The 13,382-nt window shown below is 32.4% G+C and overlaps 1 protein-coding gene across 4 annotated transcripts; it reads right to left on the bottom strand.

Annotated features, from left to right (window-relative positions):
- Positions 1-1,344: 1,344 nt before the first annotated feature.
- On the bottom strand, positions 1,345-12,695 carry LOC100115071 (facilitated trehalose transporter Tret1). 4 transcript variants are annotated; one of them, XM_031930609.2, is made up of 7 exons: positions 12,343-12,695; positions 11,983-12,254; positions 10,906-11,098; positions 4,668-4,894; positions 3,647-4,060; positions 2,629-2,956; positions 1,345-2,550 (listed from the first exon to the last, which is right to left on the bottom strand). In XM_031930609.2, exons 3-7 carry the CDS (start codon positions 10,944-10,946, stop codon positions 1,938-1,940), a joined length of 1,623 nt encoding a protein of 540 aa, XP_031786469.1. In that variant the 5' UTR covers positions 10,947-11,098; positions 11,983-12,254; positions 12,343-12,695; the 3' UTR covers positions 1,345-1,937. The 4 variants fall into 4 exon arrangements, with proteins under 4 accessions (XP_031786469.1, XP_032455997.1, XP_031786468.1 ...); XM_032600106.1 differs by lacking the exon at positions 10,906-11,098 and adding an exon at positions 6,784-7,009 and having other exon boundaries at positions 12,343-12,693; XM_031930608.2 differs by having other exon boundaries at positions 11,983-12,695.
- Positions 12,696-13,382: the final 687 nt, after the last annotated feature.

Genomic DNA, 13,382 nt, shown 5'->3' with positions numbered 1-13,382 from the left:
TTTATGCTTTTACATTTTTTATTCTTCTTAGAAATCTTATTACATCTTGTATAAAATATTATAAGAGTAATAGTATAAAAATACTGGTTAAAAATTGTTTATTCGCGACTGACCTATAATAGCCACTTTATTACCTGAAAAGCGGAAGTAAAGTAGCATTTTATTCTCTCATTTTTTTTTCCGCAAAATGCGGGACATAAATTCATTATTCCAGCAAAATGCGGAAAATTTTTTTTAAATTTCGAAAATTTTTGGAAATTTTGGAAAATTTTAGAAATTTTTGCAACAATGTTAAAAAGTAGAAAAATTATTAAAAAATATATTTAAAAAAAATGTATTTATTTATTCAATTTAGCGGTTGTAGGTCCCACTTTTCAAGAAATAAAGTGGCTACACAGTTCAGTCGTGAATAAAGCACTATACGCAACACGAGAGTAAAGTCGATTATTCCCTCGGGTGATTTAATGCCCTCGCTTGATCGCTCGGGCAGTAAACTCTCACCCGCGGGAATAATCAACGACTTTACTCCCTTGTTGCATAATGTACTATTGTTTATCCAAATATTTGACTATATATCTATTGATGTTCATCATAATACATACCAAGAACGAAAAAAGCTTTTTCATGGTGTTTTCTATGGAGATAAAAAAAAATGTGTTTAAACAGATAGAATAAAATTATAAATATACAAAAGCGTATATAGGTTTAAACTGTATAATACTGTAGATGAGAAAAATAATTAGAATAATATTATGTCGGAATTATATAATTACTTAACACTGCAGCATATAATATACGTGAGCCCAGTAAGGACATCCATAGCGTTTAAGGCTACAACTTTTGATTACAAGCTTATAACTGGCTTCACTCTGGTAATTCACTTTTTTTAGGGCTATTAAAACCTTGCAGTATACTTTCACAAATTCACCGATTGAGTACCATCCTTATATAAAAAAACAAAATCGTGATTTATTGAACTATTGAAAAAACAAGCCCCTCACTTTTAAACGCCATTGATATTTACAATTATGACACGTATACATTACAAACGTCTAAGTGTTAAATTTGTTTGCTCTATATGAAGCAGTTTCGTTCTAAGCGGTCGACACTATAAATTGTCGCTAATTTTATTAATATTTACTAAATGCATCAAAATCGATTGTAGTTTCACTTTGATCTTTTTTCAAAGCATTTGCAACAAAAAAATTCCTTTCGATAATTATATTGAAACTTAAAATGTAACAAATTGAACATAAACTGAAAATCAAATCTTTTTATACTTCTAAATCTAAGTTTATCATTTGAACAAAATACCATATCAAAAATAATTTTTAGACGATGCTATTGTGTTAGAAAATAATGACCATTTATATACACTTTTGTACGTTTATATTTGCTTATCAGCATTTTTGCGAGTATTTGCGTGTATAACGTTTAAACTTTATAATTGATAATATACATATTTTAAATAAGATGTAGGTTGATGACGTGATAAAATTGATGATTAATCAATGACGACCTTTTTTTAATTGAAAAATATATTAATACTTATTCGTTTTTAGATATAAAATTTTTGTGATTATAAATAATAAGCGTCAAAAATATACAAAGTTATAATACAAAAGATACAGTATTGATTTGTGAATATACAAAAAACGTTTTCGACTCGTTGATAAGAAATCGAAAAAGTCAATAGAAGAGTCGAAATAACACACTCATTGCATTCATTGTTAATTAATTCAAACAAAACTCCAATAGCTGCACAATTCGCACAACGGTTGTCCACTCATATTTCAAAGCTTGTAACAACAATCCCTATTCAACCGTTTATGAATACCGGACATTCCACAGCTTTTCTAAGCAAACCTCTTGGGTATGCCACTCCAGAAAGCAGGAGAAGAAATAAGAGGAGCTAATAGCCTACACACGTTAGCTCTTTACAATCTGCTCTCAAGGTCATCTCTAACTGGCTGAGGATTAGCAACAGCCCATTTCTCTTTAAAAACTATGTTCGCTTTCTTCGGCCTATCTTCTAGTCTTTGAACGCCCGCAAAGTGCTCCTCGATCTCTTTTAGTGTTCTGCCCTCAGTCTCCGGTAACATGAAGTACAAGCCCACTACTCCGACGAAATTCATGGAAGCGTAGAAAAGGAAGGTGCCGGGCAGCGTCATGCCATACTTCATGTAGAGGAACAACTTGTTGGCGATGGAGGAAAAGATGTAACCAATGGAACCGGCTGAACCCGTGGCTACGCTGCGAACTTCTGGAGGAAACACCTCACCAGCTAGAATCCAGGGCAGCGTCTTAAGGCCAACGTGAGAAAAGAAGGCTGCTGCTACCATCAAGCTGGTTGGTATCCAAGTATACTTCTCTCCGTCGATTTGGCCATGCATTATCAAGTAACCATAGACGGAGATCAATAAAAGAGAAAGGCCCGTGCTGAACACTGAGAAAAAAGATAGCTTGCGCTTGCCCGTGAAGTGGATTATAAATACACAGATGATCGTACCAACCACCTGAGCTATTCCGACTATTACTGTTGCTTTATATCTGTGGAGTATAAGGAAATTATTAAGTACATTGGTACAATGGTGCGCCAACACAATAGTTCAGAAATAAAAACTTTACTTGTCAATCGGTGTCTTCAGTTCATCGAGGATGATAACAGCATAGACTTGAAGCACCATAATTCCACCAAACGCATTGATGAAGAAAGCCAATGTAACGAGAGCAAAGGGTAGATAAAAGGTCCTCTCCAAGTATGACTGCCAGGATTTCTTTGGCGGCTGCTTCGCAGGACTGTTAGCTTCTAGGATGATAGAGTTGATTGTCGTAACATTTACAGGTTTTTGGAAAGCCTCACGAAGATCACGGAACTCGTCCTTCACGTGGTCCGGGGACACCCAACCACGTAGCCAGCACAATGCCTTTTCTGCTTCGTTAAACCGACCTTTGTCTGAAAATTTTCACCTTTTCTTACTAACTTATAGATGCAAAAAATTACTTGGCAAAGAAATTAAAACGAATCGCGCATAAGATTTGACGTGATTATTGATTTTGCGTAACGTAAAAAGAATAATTAATAAGTTGTAATATATATATGTGCGAAAACCCATAATTAAATAATACCCACAATGGTTAATACCAACTTCACTGCACAGTAAAATATTTTACTTTTTGCAAAAGCATTTTTATTGTTCATAAGAATAAGCTCAGACAAAAAGATATTAATATAGCTCATTGACTAAAAATATATTACTTATCTCGTATGATAAAATGTATCTGTTTCATTATGAATGACTGCAGTCAGACATTTAACTGATGAGTTTTATCATTTATACTGATTATGTTAAGACTTATATGCATTTAATAACTTAGGCGATAATCTCAATTATATTATATGCTAATTGAAAATCGGATATAAGTAAATTTGGAATATTGTAAAGTTATTTAAAAAATGCTGATGTCAGACGAATATTACGAGAAAACGAACTCGCTGCTTCTTATATAATTATGTCCGGGAACGTGTATTTCCAGCGTTTAAGGAAAAATTAGTCTTCTTTTGTGCATTAACTGCCAACGCAGTTCAGCATAAATTTCCTACTTGATAACGTCTCGAAAATTATTAAACTAGAGGAAAAAATACCTGCAAGCCACGTTGGACTTTCCGGCACCAGGTAAAGCGAGGTGAAGCACAGGACAGGATAGACGAGATTGATGAGAGCGACGGTTCGCCAGCCAACCAAGCTACCCGTCAGCATCTGCGTAAACACACCACAGATTACGGCCATGGTTGAGGTGGCCGATAGCAAACCACGGAGATGAGGCTGCGTGACTTCAGCGACGTATGTTAAAACCGGAGCCTCAAGCAGGCCGCCAGTAAGGCCAGTCAGAGCCTGGGCGATGAATAACATGTCGGCATTCTTAGCGTAGTGAAAGATCAACCAGGCCACGACAAACGGCACTGTCGAGAGCATCATAGTTCTTCTACGACCCAGCCTCTGCGATACTGGGCCACTTACAAAACCACCAAGTGGTACAAGGAAAAGATTGATGCTACCTGAAATTTAAATATTTTTTGATGATTGCATATTATATGATTACTCAGTATAACTTACAATAAAATGCCATGTACTCTACAAACTATATGGATGCTAAATTAAAAAAAATTATAATTTTTCATACAAGTACATTATTTGGTCTTTCAGAACAAGTTTAGTATTACAATGATTCTTCAAAAAACCTGTATTTTCAAAGAACGACTCTGCTTCTCATAAATGGTTGCTTTTTTAAAAAATGGCATTTCCAAAGTTTGCCATTTTTTAACAAAGTAACCTTTTATGAGAAGAAGAGTCATTCTTTGATATTATTTGAAAATAACATTCTTGAAAAATGTAATCGCAAAACAAATAAAAGAGAACAGCCTAAGACTAACACAATAGAAGTTGGGGTTTTTTCCAGACATTTTATTTTTCATCATATAGGTATGCAGTTCACACAAGACCAATTATTCATAATAATTTGAAAATATTTTATATTCAAAGTATAATGTTATAATATCATAATAATATATAAATGTCAATGAATAATTGATAGTGCAAAAATCAATGGTACGACTTTTTTAAATTTGATACTGTCATATAAATATAGTTTTAAGTAACACTCACCGATCCATGTCACTTCATCAAGGGTAACTGGAACTGCCGGGTTAGTCTTTTGCAGCTCAGGGATAAGAATCGTTGGAAAGCCAAGGCTCGAGCCGAAGGTTAGTAGCAGAAGGTTTTTCGCACCAACAGCGAAAAACTGTGGTAAGGCAGCTCTGAGCTTCGACACCGGATGCGTCAGTTCTGTTTTTCCATTTCCAGTAATATTTGCAGGCATCTTAATGCCATTGCTGTCGAGAGATACACATCGAATTACTTCTATTTCAAATTAATTACATGTATATTGCATTATAATTACGAAAATTCATATAGTTATTTTACGTTTTAATATATAAGTAAAATTCTCCAAGACATAAATATTATTAAAATTTACGTATGTTGAATACCTCGAAATAAAAACCATCGTATCTAATATTTAAACCGGAAGTAATTATGCTTCTTAATAACTTGATGATCAAAGAGTTCGTTTCAACGATTAACGCAACTCAATTACCTACTAGAACTTCCTTCAATGGTGTCACAGCAATTGTTGTTCAATATTGTTAAAACGGTTAAAATCAGTTTTTTTTCTTGCAATGTCGTATTCATTACAATTGTTAATAAAATAAAATGTTCTCTATCCCGTAATAGTTAAATAAAACAAATTTACAATTAAAAAACGTTATGATCAAACAGGACTTAGAGATACAATTTTTTTATATTTATTTAAGTGTAAAATGCAAGTATAAAAGATAAAAATAGCTTCATTAGGTTTCAAGCAGTAAACCGGTTTTAAATAACTCACTCTCGTTAGCGGGTTTCTAGCTAAAAACTCGTTAAAAATGTCGCTCTGGTAGCAAATTTTTAGCCGATTTCATAATAATTTCTAACGGGTCTTGCATATTACTAGCTGGAAACCCATTACTATTTCTACCAGGGTAGTATACTTAAATAATAGTACATTACGATACGTGTGACTTAAATGGTTCTTTATAGCACAGTGTGGCTAAAATCCGCTGTTAAGTCACGGCTATCTGTGACTAAAGTAGTCCTTTTTTGCACCGTGTTTATCACACTCGCTACGTTCGTGCGCTAACCTAACGGTGTAAATACGGACTAGTTAGCACTCGAGCGTAGCGATAGCGCTAAGCGCTGTGTAAACCATTTAAGTCAAGAGTATCGTATAAAATGTTATAGCACAGACTGCTAAAATCCGCAAGTCTCGCCTATTTGTGACTAAAGTAGTCCTTATTTGCACCGTGAGGTTAGCGCACGAGCGTAGCAAGTGTGATAAACACGGTGCAAAAAAGGACTACTTTAGTCACAGATAGCCGTGACTTAACAGTGGGCTTTAGCCACACTGTGCAAAAAGTTCATTTTTTCATATTTTTCATCAAACCTCATTCAAACATTTTATATAGGAATTTGCATTATACTTTTCATATCGAAGATCTTTGAAATCACTCGCTGTGTTAACTGTTATTAAAGGTATTTCACAAACAAACAAAAATAAAAAGTAGACTTGTTTTGACTAGCTACCTAGGTATAGTACTTTAACGCTCTACCAGGGTTCCTCGTGCTGAGTTGTGTCACTTTTTGCACGTACGTACAATTATTTACGTTGGCATTTATTACGCGAGACCTTTCACTTTTCTTCTATCTCTCTCCTTCTCTTTCATACGTTTTCTTTTTTGTACAAATCATACTTCACATCTTTGTTATAATTTGCAAACTTTACTTCCGCAAACTATTCCGGAATTCTCCATAAAGTTTTTTTTTTGTTCCGACAAAAAAAGCAGTGAGACTTTCCGAATATTAAATGCGGCATACTACAGCACGCGTAGAACAATTGAAGTATAGAACAGTTCGAAAAAATGTCATTTGAAATAACCTAACTTGCAAAGAAATTAATGTTCCATTATCCATATATGATTATTATTAAAATTTCATTTCATTATTGTTAAACTTTTTTTATTAAGTTAATTTATAAACTTTGAATTCGAATATGATTTAGAAAGACCAAAAACATGTGGTAATTTATTTTTGAAACTTTAGCATATTTTATATGGATGTTTTTAAATAATATAGCCGTAATAAAATTATAAGAATAAAACATGTGTACATTGATTCAAGCACATACTATTTGAACAAAGGTGCGTGATTGCTTCCTTGGCTATGACTATTTTATGTAATCATTTTTTCATGAGGCATTCGGTTATTTTTCGAAAGTTGTATCCTTGAAGTGTCAAAGTGTGCGAACGATTTGAATTAGTATCATGTTTGTTTGCCCTTCTTTCTAGATGTAAGCACTTTTCTTTCTGATTTCCATAATTCTGTTTACTTCTTTTGATCTATAGATGTCAACGCTGGAACCATTAACGTAATTTTTAATAAATTTAAGTATGAAATTAAAATATAGTAAATTATGAAAAAAATACTATAACAAAATTTATGTAAATGCAAAACTAAGATTATTTGGGCCTTACAATGCACATTATACTAATTATGTTAATGCATAATAAGCTAGAATACTGTATACATTACATACATTCTATTACATATAGCTAATGATTCTTAATATTCACCCTCTATATTATAAAATAATCATTTTATAATATAGAATAGATTTATAGTATGATATTTACTTAATCATAATAATGTGTTAAATCTAAAATCTTTAGTGTTTAAACTTCTTTGTCAACAATTTACCATCACATAAAATATTTTAAATAAAAACTTTCACAGCATAATAATTATAATAATAATAATCATAATAATAATTTGATGAAATAAAAATGTGTGTACACCATTCTATGGAATCAGTACGATTGAAAGTAATTTATAAGATATATATTATCGTGTATCTAATTTTTGTAATGTTATCCGGTTGGATATAAATTTCATTAGCAAAATGTCTATTAACGTTATACAATATCAGAAGAGGATAAAAATTATGAGTTCCGATGTATCGTTAGTCGTAGAAACTTTTTCTATCGTTAATTATAAATGTTCAATCTTTTCACCTATTTAACAAATATATTATTCTTCCAAAAATATAGCACATTATTTATTTAGATGTGCAATTCGGCAAGCAATATTATGCAGATGATTTTGCAATAAAAGTTAGTTCAAATTATTGGTAGTAAGTGATTGTTGAATTGCCAATTTGTTCGAAAATTACATATTTATTGCTTATAACTAAAATAGATTTTTTTACCTCTGAATTATCTGATTTACCTATGAGCGCTTAATCAAATTAAAAAAAAATGTGGCTGTTTCGGGGACAGCCGATAGAAGTGAATACTTAAAAAGATGGTGTGGAATTTTGGAAAATTTTAAATAGTTTCGTTGCCAGAGAATCAAACGTATACGAAGTGAGAAACGTACTAGTCTTCGCAGCAGGACTACAAGTGTACTTTATACTTCGACGCAAATTCAAATGCGTCTTCGTTGAGTGCAAAGTAGTAATATACAAGGATAAATTTAATTGTGACTTTTTTGATAAATTTCTATAATTTTGTGATTTCGATGCGTAATTCGCCGTCATTTTCTTATTTTTCCAACTTAATCGCAACTTTGACAGAGAGTTAAAAAATCTTAGGTGGTCTAACATTAGGGTCTAATACGAATAAAGAAAATATAATAAGAATAATAGTATCGTACGATATTTTATGATACAATGTGCGTAAACCGAGATTTAGAGAGTACATTTTTGCACGAGCGTGCGGTGAATCGAGGTTTACGCCAGACCGTGTCATACAGTGATAATGTTTACCGCGCGTCCAAAATTTAGCGGAAAGAACCGATGTGCGGTTTATATGTAAGGGGAGAGCTGAGCTGAGCGAGCATGCTAATATGCGCGTGGTGGGGCGAGAGAGCTGCCGCTGCTTTCGTGACGATCGGTCTGTCGCGCCGCCGTGACTATCGCCGCTCGCCAATTCACTCCCCGCACAATAAATGTATACCTGGCGAGCATACAAAATTATTCACTTCAAAAACACTCAGCAAAAGCAAAATATTATCCGCAAAAATCGATAATTTAGCGAAACAAATTTTCGCGTAGCTACACGTATAGCATTAGAAAGGAAACTTTGCGCGTGCAGCAAGTGATCATCTGGCTCGTAACTCCGAGAGTATTATAAAGGTTCGACGTATGGCTCAATAGAGGTACTCGCGAGTTGCGAGTCCTCGCATGAAAAGACCGCACGTGATTCTTTCGCGATAAAAGTGTGTCAGATATAGCCGCTTCGAGCTCGTAAAGGAGTCAAGCCATTCACCCAGCGCCATGCCATCGCTATACCGCCTGACACATGCTCTCTAAAGTTCATCGGACTGTTTGTTTAATAAATGCTTGGTAGAAAAAAACTTTCGTGTGACAATTAAGATACTTCCATGTAGCGGCGATCGGCGACTAAGCAAGCCAGATAGCAGCTATCATACTGACGAATACTAATTAATCTGCAGTAGTGTAAAAATGAGCTTATCTCATTGTATATGTACATACATTTCCAGTTGACTTTGCAAATTATGACTATAAATTTTTTATCAAGCATTCACACACTATCAAAATGAAACTACCAATATTTGAAATGTCAGCCATGATTCTTTCCATGTAGGTATTATGGCTGACATTTTGAATATTCCAAATTTTATCCGCGTTTTCTACTCATTTTTTATACATAATGTTCTAAATATAGCTATGAAAACCAAATTGGTTCAACCAATTGATATGAAGTCCATAATAATTTAAAAGACGTCTGAAGTAAAATTATCGTTCTGTTTAAAAATATTTAATTTTCAATACATTTTTATTTGTGATCTTATGTATAATGTAAATCTGTAAAAAAGATTTTAGACTGTCGTGGATGTTTGTAAATTAATGTTCACTCTGTAAAAGAACGATGATGCAGTTCAATAACCAGTTAAAGTTTTGAAAAATTAGCACCGACCAGATGGCCTCCATGGCTACCTTTTCAAGGTTAAGCTTATTGACTGATCTTTTTACAACCGTTTCACTTTCTCTTAAAAAAAAATTTGCATTTACAATTATTTCGTCATAATATCTCCTCAAGTTTAAATTAGAAGATTTTTGATTGAAAAAAATGTGCACGTATAAAAAGTTAAAACGTGAACGAAAAAACAAACAATCTTTACAAAGGTTGATAAAAAATTTATCAACCTTTGGAAACACATTTTTACAAAAAAAGTAAAGATTGGCACTGGATTTGCCGATCCTTAAAACTTAAATCTGATAAGCAGATATTCATCAAACAAACGGAGGCATTTAAAATTGAAATTCATGTTGATATAATATTTCCATTATTAGGATGGAAAATTTTACGTCTATTATTAGTAAATCTGTTAAAAATATTTCCTTATATCATAATTAGTTGAATTAAAAATTATTTAATATATTATTAAATTTATTTGACTTATTATATATTATTATTTATATATTTTATCAATTTATTAATGAATTACGAAACACTTTTTGATTATTATAACCTGCTTGATCATAACAATTATGATTTCAAACGGAACATTATGATGGAGGTAAAGATTACTTCACAACTCTAAATAACTGTTACCATATGCCTTCATTTTAGCCGCAGGCTATTCACAATATCTCAAGCTCTGTGTATACACAATATAAAATATATTGTTTATTTATTGCCAATTAGGTAAACGTTTTTATTTTTTTTTTAGGCAAACGCGCTGATATTAAAATTAAAAAGTCTTTTTTAACAATATTTAGAAAAATCACTTAAAATATTGTTCAGAAAATATCATATAATAATCTCCAACAAATTTTTATTTATGAATTATATTTGTCAACTTGATGCTTGATTGATGTTGAACTCAATGTTTACATTTAGAAAAACTTTGGCTGTAAAACGTCTTGTTTATTTACAACTAGTTTTCACCCATAACTTGAGTAGCAGTAAAGATAATAACGTGCTTCAATTAGATATGTTTCTTTTTTACGAGTAGGATATTTTCATAGATTTCAATAATATTTTAGAATACTAATTGGCTTTTATAATAGAATTCGAGTATTGTATTTAGGTATTAACAACGTGAATACTACATTTGTGGATGCATAAAATACAGTTGTATTGCTTATATAACGGTAAATTTGAGTATATTTAATCAATTGAGTATCCGTATACGCATCCGTAAACGTATCTGTTTTATACTTTAAGATGACGTATAGAATGCATATTTTACTACTGAAGCATAAATTGCCGCGAGTCTAACGAACCTCTTCCTAGAGATGAAAGGTCGCATCGGTGCCGCAATCATAAGTGCGTACTTATTGTCCCATCTTTAGAAGCCATGGCCGATGTGCTTTACACTCGTGTATGTCTGTCGAGGACGCAGCAATTAAAGGAGAATGTACTTGCAATTTTACGCTCCGCGTAATCATCCTAGCGTATAACGTTCCCGCGCTTTGCCTATTTTCCAATGAAGAGAGTAAAATGTATATACATAAAAGCGAATGATTTGTTTGCTATTAAAGAATATTTTTGTATCAAAGTTTTATGCAGCAGCACGAAAAAATATTATGATAAACCACAGTAGGTATATAATTTTTATATTTATGAAAAACAATTCATTATAGATAACATGTCTTTCCAACCATTATTTTATAAAATATTTTACTATATTCAACTATAAAAAATCCGCCTGTATGAGAAAGCGATAGGCAAATATGATATTTATTTTATGAATAAACATGAACTTTTTTCATTGTCTGATTTTGATTTTTAATAATCGAAATATAATTGCATGATTTTCTGTTGTACATGGATAAAAGTATAATAAAACCTATTTTAATAATGGCATAAAAATGTCTTCAAAATATCATAGTTCTATTACAAGTCATCATGATGTAATACTAGCTAAAAATAAATGATAGACGGAAAATAAAAGATTGAAATAATTGCATTAAATTGGTGGCATAAATATGTAATTACTTCCGTTTTTTCGAAAAATAGACGGAGAATACAAAAGCGTCCTTTAATTGGTATAGAATATTTTGACTGTTCCGCAAAGTTGATTTTCTTAATAATACATTGAAGAATTTGTTTACCCAGTATACTTAACACAATAATTTATTTATTAAAAGATTATATTCTTTCACTTTTTAACATTTGTATATATAATTAAATCAGGTTTCAAAAATGAAGAATTGCATAACGTTCTTCCATAATTATATTCTTTAAGTATTGTGATGTTAGGAAAGATTATTTACATTGTATTTTTATACAAACTCTGTAAGTATAATTTAAAGCCGTGTTTATGTACGAGTATTGCAGAAATAAAATTAGTGACCAACCTTTGCACATCTTCTTTATCTTGTGATATCATCTTTTTGGTGTTATTGTTTACAGGAACAAAAAATCACTGGTATTTACTTTACCAAACCCGTCTGGTATTTTGCAATCAGTTCATAGTAACATAAAACTACGTTGCTTTTAAAACACTTTACTGATTTATTTTTTAATACTGCAATTTGTTAAAACTATTTTAGCACAATACTGTTAGTTGCAACATTTACTATAACTGAAAAACGGTTACGAATTGTTTTTCGGTGATGAGCATGAGGTTCTGAATAAATAATATTAAAAATATAAAAATATCACAGCGTTAAACGAAAAAATAACTTTTTTAGTTCATCGGAAAGTGAAACGCATACCGCTTCGGCGTTGCGTTAACCCGAGTTATGAGACTAGCCGAAAGACCATCTCTTTCGCTCGTTCTCCGCAATCGGTGTACTGCAACTTTTCAGAGTCGCGCTCGCATCCCCTCCAGCTGGCATCCACTTCCCTCTCTCCTCATCTTCTCTGTTCATGCACTATAGAGGTGATACGCGCGGCTTTATTCCAAGCAGCTTAAGTCGCTCCTCACTGTAGCTTTTTCAATGAACCGCTAACTGCACTGGTGGGTAAATGTACGAAAGGCGTTGTTTTATACATTACGTGTATCATACATGTAAATGACTGTAAATTTATGTATATTTGCAACGCCAATTATACATTAAATATACTGTATAATACATTATCTTAAAAGCTACAAGTTGAATAAAAAAGGAAAAGAAACAGTACTTATAACGCCATACCTCCACTTTTAAAACAATAAGAACGAAAGTTTTTAAATATATTATCATCATTATATCATATATATAATTGCAAGAATATTAAAAAAGCATAATGGAAGGTAAAATAGCATTTTTCAGGAAAACATAACCTAATAATAGAAAAAATATATAGTAAATATATGTATAATCTTCATAAATAGTATTATATATATATTATAATTTGTAGATCTGCAAGATAATTTTAATCCACAAGAGATCGATAATGCCCTAGCTGACTTTTTCTTTGGTTGCAACATACCGTTCGTCATCGTTGAATCAGTTTATTTTAAAAAACTTATAGAAAAATTGAATCCACGTTATAATCCTCCAACAAGAAAAACATTATCAATGACTTTACGTGACAAAAGATTCAATGAGTTTGAAAATTCTATTATGCAAGCTCACTGTTACAATGCCGCTACCCTAAGCGGGTCTTGGGCGTTGTCGTCCAGATCGGACGGGTGGGTGCCTATCACCACTACACAGCGCGTCCTTAGGTTGCGGATAGAGGAACAGCCCCTGAGAAAGAGGTTAGCTGCGAATAAATTGAATAAGCAGCCGCGGACAGCCGATAGGAACAGGCGTGGGTGTGATGAGCC

This window comes from Nasonia vitripennis, chromosome 1 (genome assembly GCF_009193385.2).
Source record: "Nasonia vitripennis strain AsymCx chromosome 1, Nvit_psr_1.1, whole genome shotgun sequence".
NCBI lineage: Eukaryota > Metazoa > Arthropoda > Insecta > Hymenoptera > Pteromalidae > Nasonia > Nasonia vitripennis.
Note: the sequence above shows the minus strand (reverse complement) of the source record. Positions and strands in the feature narration are given on the sequence as shown.

Excerpts from the sequence above, each read along its gene's own strand:
- LOC100115071 (XM_031930608.2), bottom strand. The coding sequence starts at position 10,946 with ATGATTGCGGCACCGATGCGACCTTTCATCTCTAGGAAGAG. Across the intron at positions 4,895-10,905 it reads CCTTTCATCTCTAGGAAGAG|CAATGGCATTAAGATGCCTG; the intron begins GTTCGTTAGACT and ends ATCTCTCGACAG. Across the intron at positions 4,061-4,667 it reads TGATGAAGTGACATGGATCG|GTAGCATCAATCTTTTCCTT; the intron begins GTGAGTGTTACT and ends TTTAAATTTCAG.